Source organism: Equus caballus, chromosome 29 (genome assembly GCF_041296265.1).
Source record: "Equus caballus isolate H_3958 breed thoroughbred chromosome 29, TB-T2T, whole genome shotgun sequence".
Classification (NCBI taxonomy): Eukaryota; Metazoa; Chordata; class Mammalia; order Perissodactyla; family Equidae; genus Equus; species Equus caballus.
In genome coordinates, this window is record NC_091712.1 from 24424581 (window position 1) to 24442549 (window position 17969).

At 42.4% G+C, this 17969-nt stretch overlaps 1 protein-coding gene across 10 annotated transcripts in view; it reads left to right on the plus strand.

Moving 5' to 3' along the window:
* Positions 1–17969, plus strand: part of C29H10orf67 (chromosome 29 C10orf67 homolog) — a 144464-nt gene that overhangs the window by 47123 nt on the left and 79372 nt on the right. For all 10 annotated transcript variants that reach the window (XM_023632273.2, XM_070255547.1, XM_070255544.1 and 7 more), the window contains 3 exons: positions 6200–6355; positions 12525–12672; positions 13797–13855. In XM_023632273.2, the coding sequence (XP_023488041.2) occupies positions 6200–6355; positions 12525–12672; positions 13797–13855 (363 nt within the window). The remainder of the gene's footprint in view (positions 1–6199; positions 6356–12524; positions 12673–13796; positions 13856–17969) is intronic.

Consider the following 17969-nt stretch of genomic DNA (forward strand, 5'->3'; position numbering starts at 1 on the left):
CTGGTTTGTCTTCTTTATTTTCTCAAATATAGATGAAGATTCGGTGCAGAATTATGTGAATCTGTTTCTAGGCTGTCATGTTAAAAATGCGTTTGTTAAAATGATATAATGTTTAAATTGTTTTAAAAAGTCTTTGAAATGGGAAAGTATTTCTACTTACAAGGAAGCTTTGTTTTGTTGGTTGTCATTCTCTTCCACCTCTGGAGGACCGCAGGGGTACAGTATAGAAGAACACTTTCTTTTTTTTTGGTTGTTTTTTTTTTTTTTTTGAGGAAAATTAGCCCTGAGCTAATATCTCCTGCCAATACTCCTCTTTTTGCTGAGGAAGACTGGTCCTGAGTTAACATCCATGCCCGTCTTCCTCTATTTTCTATGTGGGATGCCTGCCACAGCATGGCTTGCCAAGCAGTGCCATATCTGCACCCAGGATCCAAACCAGTGAACCCCAGGCTGCCAAAGTGGAACGTGTGCACTTAACCGCTGAGCCACCGGGCCAGCCACTAGAAGAACCCTTTCTAATGAGAGCGCTAATATTCGATTCCATTCCAAATTTCAGTGCAACAAATACCATCTGAGTATCAGATTATTTAATTTCAGATTTTTTAAAAAGTCCTAATAACAGTATTATGCAATAAAATACCAACATTTTGGTATAGGGAGGGGATTAAGTTTTCTGGTCTCTGAATTATGAAACCACGATGGGCTTCTGCCACAGGCAGGGTGCCTCCCCTCAGATTGTGAGAAATTCCCTTCCCTGGAAGACTGTTGATGGCCTGGAGGAGGCTTGATATTGAAAAGAGGGTGAGAAAGAAGACTGACTGGATGAAATGGCAAAAAAACTAGAGTCTATGATAGAAAAGAGTTACGGAATAAGTCACCCCAAACTCACTATGACCCCAACTCTACAAAGCATGTTTCTCCTCAGCTCTGCCCTGTCTCCTGAGTCTCCTGGTCTCTGTTGGTGGCACCACAACCCAGCCAGTATCCCCAGCTGGGAAGCTAGGAGTCTCTCCTTGTGCTGGACACCAGGATCTGCCCCCAAGTGTTCACAGCCTCGTGTAATGGAAGGGACCATGGACTTGCTTCTGCCCAGCAGAATACAGCAAAGATGCTGTGATGATTATGTCATATAAGAGTGTAGAACCTGACTTGCAGAGTCTGTCTCTCCTTTGCTGGTTTGGCACAAGCAAGAAGTCATGTTGGGGAGCCCCAACATTTGGGCAGCCTCTGGAGCTGAGGGCAAGCCTTGGCTGAAAGTCCGCGAGAAACAGAAGCCCTCAGTCCTACGGCTGCAAGGATATGAATCTTTCTAACAACCTGAGCAGACTTGAAAGCAGATGCTTTCCCAGTCGAGCCTAGGATGAGACCACAGCCCCAAATGACACTTTTCTTGCAGCCTTGTGGTCCCTAAGTGGAGGACCCACCTAGTTCGTGCCTGAACTCCTGACTCACAGAAACTGTGAGATTATACATGTGTGTGTGTTTAAGCCGCAAGTTTGTGGTAAAACTTGACACAGCATAGATACCGAATACATCCTTATTTTTGGTGAGCCATCAAATCCTGCCAGTTTTCTACCTCCTAAATCCACCCTTGTCATGCCACTGAACTAGCTCAGACAGCATGGCTTGCCTGGCCTGTGGCTGTTACCTTCTTATCCCATCTGGTCTCCTTAAGTCCGTTGTCTGCCCAGTCAAGTGAGTGGTCTTTCAAAACGCAAATCCGGGTCACATCCTGCCCGTTTGAAACCCGTCAGCCTCTCCTCCATACCTGCAGGATGACGTCTAAGCCCTTAGCGTGGCCCAGAAGGCCCTTACACCTCTCCACTCTTATCTCTTTCCACTTCTTGGCAAAAACTTCACCCTCCAGCGATACTAAGCTACTTACAGTCACCTGCCCGCTTCTGCACACCTCAAGTTATTAGTCACCTCCCTGGAATGGTCACAGAATGTCCCTTTGTGGAATGCTCTTTCTCTCCTGGATAATTGACACACCGAATTGTATCACAATTACCTACTTATGGATTGGTCTCCACACTAGCCTTTTTGTTCCTGTGGACCGGGGACTGAGTTTTATTCATCTTTGTACTCTGCTCCACCCAGAGAGCCTGGCACATGATAGGTATTTGGCAAATTTTATTGAATAAAGGCCTGAATATAACCAAGAAGGGTGCCAAGAGAATTCGACCTGTACCGTGGTACCGGAAACAGATCCTGAGTGCCTAGTGAAAGCTTCCTAGAACAAAGGCAGTGCATGATGTTGGGGCTTTAACTCTTCTTTCACTCCATTGTCGATTCATCCATCCATCCATCCATCGTCTGATTTTGTAGCAGAGAAAAGAGCAGCCCTTGCTCTCAAGTTGTTCATAGTCTAGTGGTGCTGAGAGATAAGAAACTCAGCAATTGCAGTCCATAATAGAGGTTTGCAACTGACCAGTGCCTAATTCATCCTGGGGATTTGGAAGAATAGTCAAGGAAGACTTTCGAGAGGAGGTGATTCCTGAACCAAGCCTTGAAGGATCATGAATATTTGGCAAGTTGAGGGAAGATGGGAGGAAGAGAGGGAAGTGGACCATTTGACAGCACAGAGGCATTAAGGTGCAAGACACAGTCAGAAAGCTGCAAATCATTTGGTGTGGCCAGCAGAGCAGAGGGCTGGAGAACGTGGTGAGAGGGGACACAGGCAAGCGAAGCTAAGGAATTTATATTTTATCTCAAAGACATCAAAGAATCATTGTAGAATTCTAAGTAGTTTTCATGATGGGCTTAGATTTGCAGCCTTGAAAGATAAATATTATTGGAATGCTTATGAGACTCGATAAATAATACGCCTCCTCCCTACCCAGGTTCTGGACTGGCTGAAAAATAAAGCCAGGAGCCAGCAGATGGAGACTATTTGTTTTCTGATAAAGCGGGCTACCCAGGGCTCAGCCCCAGCATTTGGCAGACTCAACTCCCATCGCAGGCAGCCGAGCGCTGGGCAGGTGTCTTCCTGCTGTGCCCGTCGTGTGCTTCTGCAGCCCTCGCCCCAGTGAGAAAGGGACAAGGAAGGGTGTGGTCCAAAGGTGGCCAAGTTTGTCCTTCCAAGGTCATACTCAGATAATTGACTGGAGGATGTCACTCCACGTGGAAGGAAACAACATTCCCTGGATTTTTCTTCTTCTCTTAACACTTTGAACTTATCCATTTAGCCCATGATCAACTAGCTGTGTATCTGAGCCTTAGGGAGAGGAAAGCACAGCTCCCACCTTCATGATGCAGCCCCTTAAAGCCAACCACCCTTCCTCTGGGGGTCCTGAGACCTCTGGTACCCCAGGAGACTCAGCATTAAGTTAGGAAAGTGCATTATTAACAGTTACCTCCAAGGTCACTTTGTGATCCAATACTGACAATTTCCTTGCTAGTCTATTGCTCACCCCAGATGATGTCCACCTCTGTTGTCCGATATTGTCTATCACGAGGTTTTGCCCACGAGATAAAATGACATCAAAAATTATTCTAATATTAAAAAGACAACAATTATGTCCCACATTTTAATGTTAACCGCTTCTCACTTTCACATGCCAAAGGAAAAATTAAAATACAAATATTAATTCTTCTGGCAAGACCAGAGGAACTAAAGTCCAAAATAACATTTTCTTGCCATTGTGAATGAAGAGACTGCAGACGTACTCCTGCCTCCTTCCCCTCACATTCTCTACATCGGAGCCCAGCTCTCGGTGGCACAGCGAGGTGAGGACGTGAGGATGGAGCAAATACGTCAGGGCATTGAGCATCATAAGGGCCAGTTCTCTTGGCTAGAGACGGGCTTATGCTCTGGAAAGGAGATGGGTCGTAATGAACACTGTGGTGTTGAGTTGGAGTTGGAGGTGTTGGTGTGAGCTTATGGTCTTTAGATGTAGATATTGTATTAGTCAAGATTCTTCAGGGAAGCAGAACCAATAGGATGTATGTATAGAGAGAGAGAAAAAAAGAGAGGCTTATTTTAAGGAATTGCCTTGTGTGATCATGGCGGCTGGCAAGTCTGAAATCTGCAAGGTGGGCCGGCAGACTGGAGACCCAGTGAAGCATTGACGTTACAGCTCAAGTCCAAAAACAGTCTGCTAACAGAATTTCCTCTCTCTGTGGGGAACTGTCTTTCTCTGAAAGCCTTCAACTGATTGGACCCACATGTGGAGGATAATCTGCTTTATCCAAAGTCTATTGATTTAAATGTTAATCTCACACAAAAAAACACCTTCGCAGCAACATCTAGACTGGTGTTTGACCAAATCTCTGGATACTAGAAAAGGAAGCCAAGGTTCAAGCCCTCTCTCCCTCTGCAGGCAGCCATGTCTCAGGGAGGCCAGAGCTCAGGGGGGCGGGGAGGGAGGGCGGGCAGGAGCTTTGATGGGTAAGAGTAGGTTGCATGGGATTTGGGAGGTTTTGCTCTTGTTTTGTTTTCTTGGCTTTTGCTTTATTCCTATTTTTCTTTCCTTTATCTGATTTTGTTGTTGTTATCTAAGGGTTAGGAAAAAAAAAAAAAAAAGCCACGGCATTTTCCCAAGAGTTCTTCCAGAAGGTGAGAAACACGAGACAGGAGACTAGATTTCAAGGGGTGGTGAAGACAAATAAAGCTGCTCTCCGCTTATCTCCCCCGGAGTCCAGCCCGCTGGATAAGCACTAGTGAAACATCAGAAACACGCCTGGAGATGAAGAGAGGAATCCAATGTGTTTGGGCCTTACAACTATTTTTTGAAATGTCAAAAATGAAACTTTTTGTTCTTGCAAAGAACTGTGACTCTCCCTGCACGGAAGTCCAGAGAGGCTGGCCTGTCCTCGGGCACCCCCGAAGATGGGCAGCATCTCAGCACCGCTCCCGGTGGGGGTTTCAATGACCTCTGGGGGTGGTTTGTGCCATGTTATAAAGGAGATGACTTGGCTAACCTGTCAGAACCACCTTTGTTTTGCTGTTTTTTAAGAGTAAAATAAAGCCGTCATATTCAGAACATAAAAATTCGTGAGCAAATAAATAAGTAATAAACAGAGTGACCCAAGAAGAGTGTTGATAAGATGTAGAAAGAACGCCAGTGGGTGGAGAGAGGTGCCAGGGCTTCCCAGAGCAGGCGGCATCTGGGTTTGAGTGACAAACAGTAACAACAATAATGTGTCTCGGTCTCTGCAGAGCATTTGAGCTGTAGACATAGATAAGAATAGACGTGAAGCGTAGATCCACATACTCAATACTCTTCTTTAAAATCACCCAACTGAAAAGCTGGTATTGTCATATGGATTATTCTATTTTCACTTTTTAATTCTACCGGATATTCATATGGTGATTTTTTTCACTAGGGCCGTGTAGACTACATCAGTGTTACGTTCCCAGCTTGACTCTTAATGCTACCTCAATATAATATTGTTCTTCTCAGTCTACCGGTATTCATCCTATAATACTAGCACAATTTTAGTCTGGAAATCCAACTCTTTAAAATACAGTATTAAGTATATTAGCAGATCTGGTTAGGTTTTGCTATATTTCCTGTATGTGCCTGTGCCCAAATGTATTAACAATGAACAAACAATAAAAACAAAATAATTCTTCTGCAATTCCCAAAAGAGTCCAAAATGCACAATATGTTTTTCCATGTCAGTGTTGAAAATGAGATTTTTTTATATGCTGGAAGTAAGAAATGGCATCCATTTTTAATCATTCCTGACCTGTCTTGGCTTTGAGATCCAGTTCTTCAGAGTAATGACTGCATGTGGGGAAGCACCTGAATGCTTTCAACAGGCTGCCAAGAAATGGTACTTGTTTCTTTCCACATCTCCATCCCCAACCATTGAGGGAATTCATTGCACCATTGAAATTTTACTTCCTTTTTTTACATATTCCAAGTTTTGCTCTCTTTCTTTTTAGAGGAAGATTGAAGTAAGACATTCACAGTCGTGATGCGAAGGGACTTACCATTAAGGTTTACTATTATTATTTGCGTGGCTGATGCAGTTCAAGTAACACAGCACGCTTTGTGTTACGGAATATTTCTGTGCTGTATTCCAGGAGACTCTAGCATATGGTTCAATACAAGAATAGTTATTCGCTAAAAATTGTGTGCAAGTTACAAAAATGAAATAACTTACAAGACAGTAGCTTAAATAAAACGTGGAATGGTTTCTGGCGGTACCAGTTTAGCATCTGATTTTTCATGCTGCTTTTTCCCCCCAGAAATATTTTGAGGTGGAGGAAGAGCAGACTTCTATGCAAGACACGATGGCTGTCAAGATGAATATTTTGTTAAGAAAACTAAAGGAGAGAGATGAAATTATTAGGGAATTACGAGAGGAGCTGGAGCTGTATGAAGAATTTGGATTCCAAAGATGTGTAAGCTTCAAAGCAAAGAGTAATTCATTTTAATATATGTAAATAAATATATAATTATCTAAAAGCTTGGGTTAAGAATAAGGAAATATGATTGATGTACCTTGGCCATCTCTCCACAGCATAAGCCAGTCTAACCCTTTGTTGCTCAATGGTATATTCTGGAAAACCCATGAAAAGTTATAAATAGGAGCAGTGTAATTATTCTCAATTTTTCTTTGTAATGACAATGAAATAACCTATCTCCCACTGCAAACAATTTCCCAGTCTGGAAGAGCACGTAAATAGAGTTCTGTTTTAATTCTGAAGACTCCTACCCTTTCTTGGGATCCAGATAGTCTGAAAGACGCTAAGCAATCTCCCCAAGTCAGAGGCTTCCAAGAAGCCAACTTGGAATAGGATGACCTTTGGAAATGTTAAGAAGGAAAATTCTCTGAGGGTTTCCCCCACTTCTCCCTGTTGCGATGGGAGCCAGGAGCTGCCTGAACGCTCAAAGCACTGATGAGAACAAAACTGGAAAGAGAGAGAAAGCAGAAGGGAAAGTTGACCCTGCTCTGAAGGATTCTGTGGACCCTGAGGGTGGGTCCATTTTGAAGTCAGCTCTGAGCCACCGGCTGTCCCTGACTCGACCACAGTCCGGAGTCATAGAGGGATTTTGATTATTAGGTTCTAAGAGCAAGAAGCTGAGTAGGAGAGGCTAGCAGAGAGGCCAGAGGAATAACAATCTATTGGCTAGCCACCAGCAGGTACCAGGTGCCTCCTCAATGGTACCTCTTCTCAGCTCAGCTCAGGTTATAGATGAGGAAGCAGAGACAGGGTGGGTAAGTCACTTCCCCCAGCCACACGGCTAGTCAATGATAAAGATGACATGAAAACAGTGGAGGTCAGCTGAATCCAAAGCCCGCAGAAGTAGGTGGAACTTTATGCTCCACAGTAAGATAGATTCATAAATTAATATAAATTTATAGTAAATTATAATTAATAGATAAATTAATAAATTAAAGGCTGTAATTGATATATACATAAAATATATAGATTATATTATTCTAATAGATTAAATTACTCTAATATATATTATTATAATTAATGTATAATGTATGTTAATGCTTGTGTATATATACACGTAAATATTGACACATACATGTATACGTACAGAAAACATCTGAGAAGTTATACATCAAACTATTAACAGTGGGAAGAAACACCTGTGGGTCGCCAGCCCCTTTAAGTGCAATCTTTGGTTTATCTAAATCCCACACTAGTATTCTTATTTAAAACTCCAAAGTCAGAAGAAACAAGGAATTGAACGTGCCCCATTCTAAAGGATTTTGTTTACCAACTCGTGGAGTATTTGCTTTTTAATCTATTAGAGTTCTTTATGTTCTAAAAAGAACCCTGAGCATCTTCTGCGTAACATGGCATTGTGTTATGAGCACAGATCTAATAAAGGTGAATAATTCTTTGTACACGTCTGATTGCCTTAGAGAGGAGGAACAGCCAATTTTTGCACTTAGTTTTCCTTAACCTATTCCTGGGTCTACAGTTCCACTTATTTTTTTGAGAAAATAATGAAATAGAAAAGGCAAAAGTCTGTCACAGTTTTGGCTTTTAATCCTGCCTTGGCTGAAGACACCCCGCATAGATGGGCAAGGCAATTTTGATGCGTTGATTCCCCATTTATGAAATGGAAAGCGCTACCTGCCTGGCTGAGAGAGAGCTATGAGAAGGATACCAGTTGTATCGAATGTGAATTGCTTTGAGTTCTTTGGAGAAAGATAAGCATATAAATTCTAATTATCATGATGAGGAAACGCACAAGAGCTTATGACCATCTGGTTCACACTCCATGGAATGCACTGAACGGCCCTCGGACTGTTGAGAACGTCCCGATTCGGTAAGTGAGCTCCTTACTCCAAGGAGTAGTGGTCTTTCTGGTGATGTCTTTCTAGAGACGGTCTTTCTAGTGATGAAGTCTTTCTAGTGATGTTGACGCCTCTAAGTGTTCCAACCCGTTAACTGGTCCGTGTGGACGTCCCGGGAAAAGAACAAGGATGGGCGGTGGCTTTGTGAGTATGAGGGGAAGTGGGAGGCTCCACTTGGTCTTGCACAAGCAGGGTGCTTTCCGGCTCAGGGTGGCATTCTGAATACCCTGGGTACCTCACTATCATTTGTCCCCCGGAGATCACATCAAAATGTCTGTAAACCCCCTAAGATTTGAGGAAGGTGAGATACTCCTTATTAACTGGATGTAGACGTTTCTCCCAGCTCCTTAGGACCCCAACAAAACCTATGGCCCTGGTCTCAGGCCCTGATGGAGAGCAGTCCTAGTGTACGTTTTGGGAATAGGGACATGAATGTCACAACAGCAGATCATGGGTTACATAAAATTAAACCTGTGGAAATACCTTTTTTCAATCCTCTGAGGACAAGCTTTCCTAAAACCCCATGCCGCTTAAGTTCTAGAGGATTCGCCTTCTTATTTGAAATTTCATCTTATACAACTGCTCCCTCTAGTGGTGTAAAATAGCTTGAGGCACCAAGCATCGGAAATGAGACTTGGAAAACAGAATTTGGAGAAACTTTCAAAGCAGCAGTGGAAATAACTTGAAAACCCTTGAAATAAACAATAGGGAAGCACTCTAGTTTCTTCTTGCTGATAGTCAAATTACATAAATAGCTTTATGGTTAATAAGTAGTCATAATGTCTCTCTAGGACTGTTTTGAGAGAAATCTGACAAGAGTGTGAGAGGAAAGGGAAAGTTTAATAAAGGGCTAGTTTAAATTATATTTATGACAAAACGGAAGTTAGAAAAGGAAGTTTTTCAAGTTACAGAAGCCTCATCTCTCCAGGTCAGAGCATCCTTGATGTTGAATTTTCCTGAGAGCAATTTCACTTAAGGGCTGAGCTTCTTTCAGGTTTATTTCTGTAGGAAACCATTTGACTTCACTGCATACCACTGTAGTTTTCAGGTTGTCATGCCATAGGTTGATAAATCCGCTTGAGAATTGCTAAAGGAAGTTAGCTCGTCAGGGTGTGTGCCCGCACATGCGCGTACGTGTTTAAATTGCAATCAGAGGTGTCATTTTGACAGATTTTTCCTTTTTCTTCTTTACCCCAAAATGAGCAAGCTGCACAGCCATCAACCATGCACACCTCCCCCCCCACCCCCCATCGGTGAACATAACTGCTTGTTGCTGACAGCTCTGAAACAGAGCTGTCATTCAAGAGTGGCAGCTCTTCAGGGCTGTGCTGCCCCAGTGTGCCGCTTTCCTGGTTGTCACACATTGGGAAAGCACCTGCTCTCCTCCGTGACTGTCATGCATCATGGGCATGCATCAGAACCCTGCTTCACCCCCAGCATCAAACTGAGATGTCCGAGTCCTATCCAGGGAGCCTATGGGATTGAGACACCAATATGGCAGAAGGAAGATGGCTAAGAAGCCACACGCAGTGCTCCAAACCATATTTCTCAGACTTCATTGTGCATATGAGTCACCGGCAGCTCTTGTTAAGATACAGATTCCACAGTAGGTCTGGGCTGGGGCCTGAGATTCTGTATTTCCAGTAAGCTCCCAGGTGATGCTGAGGCTTCTGGTCCGTGGACCACGCTTGAGTGGCAAGGCTCTAGAGTACCTGAGTTTTCAGAAAGGATTCTTTCAAGATCAGTTTGGAATTCTGAAACCTGGGAGCAGTGATTCCGCACATCTTGTGAATGTTCAGAAGAGAAATAGCACGTGAGACACCACCTGAAGTTCTAGTTTTCACAACATAATAGAAAACTTTAAATCGGCAAGTTCTTTTTAAATTTAAACTTCCAGGATGATCACGGATCACACACACTCTCTCTTCCACTGTAATGTGGCTTTAAATAGCTACATCTAGTTAACTGCCTTTTAATGATCTCCATCCTTCTTAACCTTGGTTTATCAATGCAGTTTATTTTAAAGAAGTCTCGTGATTTAAGTAAGCCAAAACTAGTGGTGTAGGCAGATGGTAGAAGGAACACCACCACAAAACCTGCCGCTCAGAGTGTAACAGATGACCGTAGCAGCCCAGAACTATCTCTTTGTTCATTTTGCTAATGAGTGTCCTCATTGCTGTGGGAGTCTGAATAGTTAATTACTTGCAGTTCCTGAAGCTGACAGATGGTGGGGACAGAGCTAAAGGTTAACCTCACCAGAGCAGGGGCTGGAGATGGCTAAGTGGAAGAAAAATCCCCGAGATGAGTGAGCTTTCCTTGTTTCCTGCTTTTATACAAGATTTTTAGGAAACACATTTAGGTATTAGCTGCTACCACTTATAAATTTTACATGTCACCTGACTAATTCAAATAGTTCTTGTTTAGTTTATGATCATGGGTGCTCATGTAATCTGTTGTGGGTGTTCATATTCTGCCACTGTTAAAAATGCTTGCTTAAGCCTACAAAAGCAAATATTATTTGTTTGTTTGCTTGTTTATTTTTTAAAAGCCTTTTTAGTTTATAAATACATTCTGTGATGGTCTTAAATTGAACCATGTGGAACAAGCGATTAATGACCAGAATTCTTCCCTTAGTAAGAAAATTGTTGTTTATTAACTGCTAGATTTGTTCATTCTCATTAATTAAGAAGGAAATGGGCTCAGATAATTTAAATGGAATGGTGATTCAAAATCGTGAAGATTTATATTGGGTTTAGTGCAAAATTTAACATTATTTTAAAAATTAACTCTGATGTAACTACGTTAGTAAGCCACTCGTGTTTTAAGGGTTTGTTGATGTACTATGAAACATTGTAGCCACTTTTTTTCTGTTGAGACATTATGATCACAAAGGAAAACATTTTAACAATTTATTTCCAGATATCTCTGAAGTTAAACAAAAGTATAATTTCAACAGGAAACCGGTATATTGGGAAGAGTGATCCTGTTTTTTGAGGGGAGATTTTATTCTTGTGCATTTGCAGTCATGGAATTACTACAGAAAGAATAGGTTATAATTCATCTGAAGATTACAGTTCAAAAGTGTTTCTATTGTCTATATTAATTTTGAGGGGAGGCATATAGAACCTCCTGTCTCTTTTAGCATAATAATATAATGACTTTAAAGCACACTCTTTCATATTTTGAGACTGCATAATCAGTTTAATATTTTAGCATCACGAAGTATAAAGTTCTACACCCGTTTTTCCCCAATCCATTACATCTTAATTTTTTTTAAAACGTGTGGCAGCAAAATCTAGACAGCCATAAGCAAGTATATTCAGATGTTTTCAATAGCTTTGAAACAGACAAGAAGAAGAAGAAGAAAAGAAGAGGAGCTGTCGCAATAAGCTTCCAGCGCGTAAGAAAAAGCCTCTCCCATAATGGACATGGCAAGATTTAAACAAAAGACGCACATAATAAAAATGTAAATGAGTTTGCTTTACTAAAACTATAACTTTAAAGTCTTTTGTTGTAAGTTATCCTGAAACCTTCTTACAAGGTAATCACTGTTTGCATAGAGATGTAAGCCGAGGTCTTCAATAGCATTAATCGCCTGCACAGTCCCAGTGTGACAGGCATGCAAAGCCATGTTAATGTCCAGAATATGAATTGCCTCTGGGTGGCTCCTCCACCCAGCAGAAAACCAACTGTGTGGATATCCGTGTGCCTGATGGACTCCATGCGGCTCCCAGCCTGAAAACGTCACCACTTTGACATGTGATGTCTCCTCATGACACTGGCAGCGCTGACACTGGGAAATGCCACAAAGGCAACAAGCCCCCCTCCTTCGCCATGCACTTCGCCACCCCCTGGCGCTGCCCATCCACGTCTCCCCAGCCTGCCTAGTTACGGGCGGACAGCACTTCAGACACACACAGAGGGAAGTGTGGGTGGAAGGGCCCCAGCTGCCTCCCCGGACACAGCCTCCATAATGAATTGACCTGAATGATGAGGGCACACAAACAGTATGCTATGCATTATTCCTGTCAATAAAATGTCCCCATGTGCTGTGGTCTTTGTACAGAATGTACTGCAGCCTTTCTTCTAGCAAGCTCTATTTAGTGTCCTTCCTTTTTACTATTCATATTATAAGTGTGGAATAGAATTCAGAAAATTATATGATGGCTCTTCTGTATCTGTATTGTCTTGTGTTGCATATTTAAATCCTTGGCTCCTTGCTTAGAAATATGAAATTCCCCGTCTTTCAGGAATCTCTTATCAGAGACAGCAGCGGGGCAAAAACACCTCTAGAAAAGGAAGCTGTGGATTACAAAGCAGAAAATGAGAGACTGCTTCAACTTGTTTCAGAACTCGAAGAAGAGCTGCAACTCAATCAAAAAGAAAATTCAATGTTAGGTAACATTTTAAAGTCGCTTTTGAGAAAAATCTATACATTGGGCACTTCATAAAATTCACAGCCATGTTTGTGTTTTTCCAAACATACATTTGTTTGGTAATTTACATTTAAAAGGTCAGTTTGATAGCTATCCTTTGGTTTTCATTTAAGTACTCTCCTTGCTTGGGACAGAGAACCTCTTTGGGCTGTGATCCGGAGCCACAATATTTTAACTCAGGGTGTTTTTTAAGCGAAGCATTGGCCTTTGAAAAACTGTGCTAATCAGTGCTCTATTTCACTTAGAAATCTCATAAACAGAAACTTTTGTTGATTTCTGTTTCATACGCTTAATTGTTTATCTAAAATTCATAACATTTAAATACTTAACGCATACATGTTGGAGTATGCTTTGTGGAGAAACAGAATTAGCCCTTCAGGAAAATATACTACTACTTACTACTTAAGTATTTTTAATTTTTGGTACAAATTTTCAGTACAAATTCTCACGTGTGTACTTTATCCCCTCTTTTTTCCATACCATAAACATTAGTAAAAGTTGGATTTCAGTCACCCAAGCTAGATTGCTTTGAAGTACTTTTTCACTTACTGTTATCTTTGTATTTATGTTAATTATATTCTGTTGCTCTCCATCTGCAGTATGAAAAGCGGTGAATAAAGCAATAGAAAGTTTTCAGCGAAACGTTGGTAAAATCAGATCTATTACAACACCCCTTGAAGATAAAATTATACCGTGCCAGTGTAGTTTCAGTGCTCTTCCGCTGTGGTATTATAGTACGTTTTCAGGTTTTAATAGTTCTTACTGAGTCCCAAAGTGCCACCCGCTAAAGCCCTTCGTATTGGCTGTGACTAACTGCAAAAGTGTCCATTGCTAGTATCGATGGAAAGGTCTCAGCCCTCAGCCACACTTAGATCTTGAACTTAGTTCATCCCTATCTGACCAGCCGTCTGAACAGCAGGAAGAAGGCTGTGAATGTCAAGGGCAGTTGTGAAGGTCACGGTCCGGCTAGGACTCGCGTCCACCGTGCCTGCCAGTGGTGTGCAGCCTGCCCTGAAGCAGGCGTTTTGAATACAGGGGCATAAGCTTGTAATTTCATGGTTGGTCTCTCTCTCCTTTTGTTTACAGAAGATGAAATTATAAGTCTGAAAGAGATCGCAGAAAAGGATCATAAAACTATTCAAAGGGTACTGTAACTTTTTTACATTGATGAATGACTCTTTTAAATTGAAATATCAGCACAATTGGTGACATAGCATCACGCTTGTCCTGTGATGCAGAGAAAAGCCGATTTTTATATTTAATCTCTCCTGTTATTTGGGTAGAGGCTCTAGTAATGAATGAGGATCCCATCTTGAAAATGACTTAGTCTACAGATACCTCGTTTATTTGGAATAAGTGAGTGTCTGCCTTGCTGATCATACGGAATGAAAAAGTTATATGACCCAGGGAGTCTGAAGATGTGCTTGTGGAAAAGTGATATTATTAAGAGTGAGCAGTCATATTTTCAGATCAGATGTTGGTTTGTGCTCATTTTTGAGTATATGAATGAACTGGGCTTATGTTGTTCAGGAAACCTGCATTTAGAACAGGGGACCCTTTTTTATCACGAAGATCAAGATTTCCTAGCGCGTCCAATGCAGCCGGACCACAGCAGTTCCGCCCTCCACGCACAGGCCAGGCGCTCCTGCTTTGGTGCTTGCTTAGCTCTCTGGACCTCTCTGTTGTAGGTCTCAAAACACTTTTCTGTAATGGTCAGCCCTCCCTGCCGTATTGTCAGCCCCACGAGGGCAGAGACCGTGGTCTCTCCGTCTCTGGCACCTTCTCAGAGCTGAGCACAATCCCTGGTACGCTTAAAAATACTCTTTGATTCATAGAACAAGAATGTATTTAGAGTTCATAAAATTTACACATGAAACAGTGGATTTCAATCCCTGAATTATTCCAATTAAACGTAAATGCTTTGCACTCACTGAATTGAGATTCCATTTCTAAATGAATATTAGTTAAAATGAGGTAAAATTAAAAATTCACTTCCTCCATCACACCAGCCACATTCCCAGAGGTCAGTCGCCACGTGTGCCTAAGCTTGGGTTCAGATAGCAATCCAATTTTGCAGTTCCGGATAGTCTTAGGTTTTAAATAAAACAGCTTCCATGAACAATTTTTTAAAGAAATGGTTACCCTCCTGGGTCAGAGTTGGGAGACGTTTTCCGTGATAAGTGACTCCATCCCAGGTCTTCACAGTGATCTCATTTTCTTGCGCTTTGCTCTGTTGGCAATGGCGAGGGTGCAAATCCCGTTCAGAGAGAGATGACAACAGGGTCTGTGACCAGACAGGTGTAACCTTCTTGGCATCAATCTCTAAGGTTAAAAATGCAATCTCAGCCTTCTCGTATCACCTGATACCTTACAAGGGAGCCATCACAGTTTGTTCAAATGTGTCTAAAGCTGTTCGGTCTGGACGGCACTGGTAGAGAGGACTTGTGTAAGCTCACTATTCTCTGTGAGGAGGACAAGAAACCTCCCCATGAAGCCACGAGTTAGAGAGAAAGATGCCCTGTGAGTGAGTTTAAATATTTCAATTAAATGCTGCCTCAGCTTTCCAGATCCGCCCTGCCCAGTGGCAGCCACAGCCACCTGTGCCTACTGGACACAAATTGTGTTTAGTGCAACTAAGGAACTGAATTTGTAATTGTATTTAATTCTTTTAAATTTAAAAACTGATATTTGTTTCAGTTATTGGAAAATCTTTATGTATATTTTGAATAACCTGGGTATGGGAGTCTATTTTTCATCTGTGAGTTTTATGACTTCTAAATACAGACCAAGTATTTCCAGTGAAAATTTAGCCCCCTAATTGAGATGTGCTGTGAGTAAAAAATACATGTTGCATTTCAAAGACTTAGTATAAGAAATGTGAGCCATCTCACTAATGATCTTTTTAAAAAATTTTTTTGGTGAGGAAGATTGGCCCTGAGCTAACATTTGTGCCAATCTTCCTCTACTTTGTATATGGGTCACCACCACAGCGTGGCTTGATGAGTGGTGTGTAGGTCCACACCCGGGATCTGAACTTGTACACACCCATCCACCGAAGCGGAGCATGCTAAACTTAACCACTCTGCCATCAGGCCAGCCCCCTCACTAATGATTTTTAATATTGATTATTACATATTGAAATGATAATATTTTGGATACTCTTGGAATAAGTAAAATGTATTATTAAAATTAATTTCATCTGTTTCTTTCACCTTTTTAACAGATTACTATAAAATTCAAAATTATATATGACTCAGATTACATTTTTATTTGACAGTTCTGTTCTAGAGATATATAGCAGACCCCTGGTTAGAACAGCTTTTATCCTGTCTCTTTTCTTTTCTTTTTTTCTTTATATGCACAGGAACTCCACACAGACGTAATATATAGGTACAGTTTGGTATTGAGCAGAACGAATCTAGAACGTTGAGTCCTGTTCCATTTCTGCCACTATGGCCCCTGGGCCGGTCCCTTACCCTCCTCTCTCCTGGGTCTCACAGGCTCCCTGTGTGGCTAGAATATGATAATGTACACGAAAGTACCTTGTCAATTGGAAGGCAGATGAGGAGTTGTTGAACAAATGGGAGCTGATATTTACTGACTTGTTTCCAATATCCTTCACTACATCAGTTAACTCAGCAATGTTTATTAGGTGCCTTTTAGTGCCAGGCACTCCACTACTGCTGAGATACAAAAATCACACACACACACACTCACACACACACACACACACACAAATGGCTCTGCTGTGGAGGAGATCAAGTCTAGAGGGAGAGACAAAATGGGACGGAATGCAATAGAAGTAGGCACATAGAGAAGAGATGCCTGGCTTTACCTGGAAGGTTCTAGAAATGCTCCACAAACAGTTCCACACCTATCTCACTCTCCTTCACTCCAGCTGATTTTACCAGGCCGGGAAGAGGGTGGAAGAGCCGTGTACGCAATGTGAGTGCTGGAAGTGTGAGGTATGTCTGTGGAACTGTTTGTGATGTGGTGTGGCGAGAGTATGAGGTGGGAATGTGTGAGACGCTGTGGTGAGAATTTATGTTGGGTCAGGAAAAGGGGAGTCTGGGGGTAGGAAAGGGGCAAGCAGGAAACGGAAAGATGGAAGGGAGCGGCTCAGAAGCCTCTGGATAAGTCACATGCTCCCTTTTTTAAGCTGTAGATACAATGAAAAACAAGTTGGAAGTGGGACTGAATTTGGGGAGGCTGACCTCTTGCCATCTATCTGAGCTGAGCACTGTGAATTATGGGATTCAGTAGGTTTTATGTTTACATTCCAACCATCTAGTAACAGCTGAATCTGTATTCCAGCTGTGACCGTAATATGAATTTCCTTCGGGGAAGGAGGCAGACCAGCCATCGGAGATGACAGCCCAGCGTGTGACTGGCATCAGGATGCAGGGAGGCACAGCTTGCTGTGGGGGCCCGTGGGAGCATGCCCAGCCCGGATAGTCAGGGATCAGGGAAGGGGGGAGGAAGGACACTGAGCTGACTCTGGAAGAGATGGTAGAGTTGGCCAGGACAGGATGAGCAGGAGGTGGGAAGGGTCAGAAACACGTGGAAGGGAGGTGCATGTGATAAGCTATAGCTGAAGGGTAGGTGAGATCATGGGGCGGTGAGAGGCAGGACACAAGGACAGAGAATTATCATTCATGCTGAGGGGCTTAAATTATCTTTTGAATGCATTGGGTGTCTTGAGCATTGGGGCAGAATTGGATTTGTGTTCCAGAAAGAAAACAAATAGGAGGGAGGAAAATCTGGAGCTAAGAGAGACCAGTAAAGAGGTTACTTGGATGATCAGGGAAACTATGAAGTCCTAAAAGAGATCAAGGACAGTGACACTGGGGATGGAGGGGAAGGATGAATTCAAGAGATGATCAGGAAGCAAAAGCTATGGTCAATGATAAGGCTGAAGATGGGAGAGAGAAAGAAAGAGAGAACTTTAGGGCTGGAGAACATTCAGTAGCATTCAGAAGAAAATGAGACCAGCCAGAGAGCAGAGGGAGAAGCAGGAGAGTGGGCAGCACAGAAGCCAAGCAAGAGAGGGTCTCAGAAAGGAGGGAATCGTTCCCAGTGTGTCAAATGCAGCCCAGAGGTCAGGCATGCTAAAGGCGAAAAAGGGAAGATTGGATGATTAGCTTTGGCAACAAAATGACTCTGCTATTATTAAAGAGAGTCATTTTGCTGGAACATGGACACAGTTGAGAAGAGAGGTGGCTGCAGAAGTGGAGACAGTGAGCATGGGCAACTCTCTAG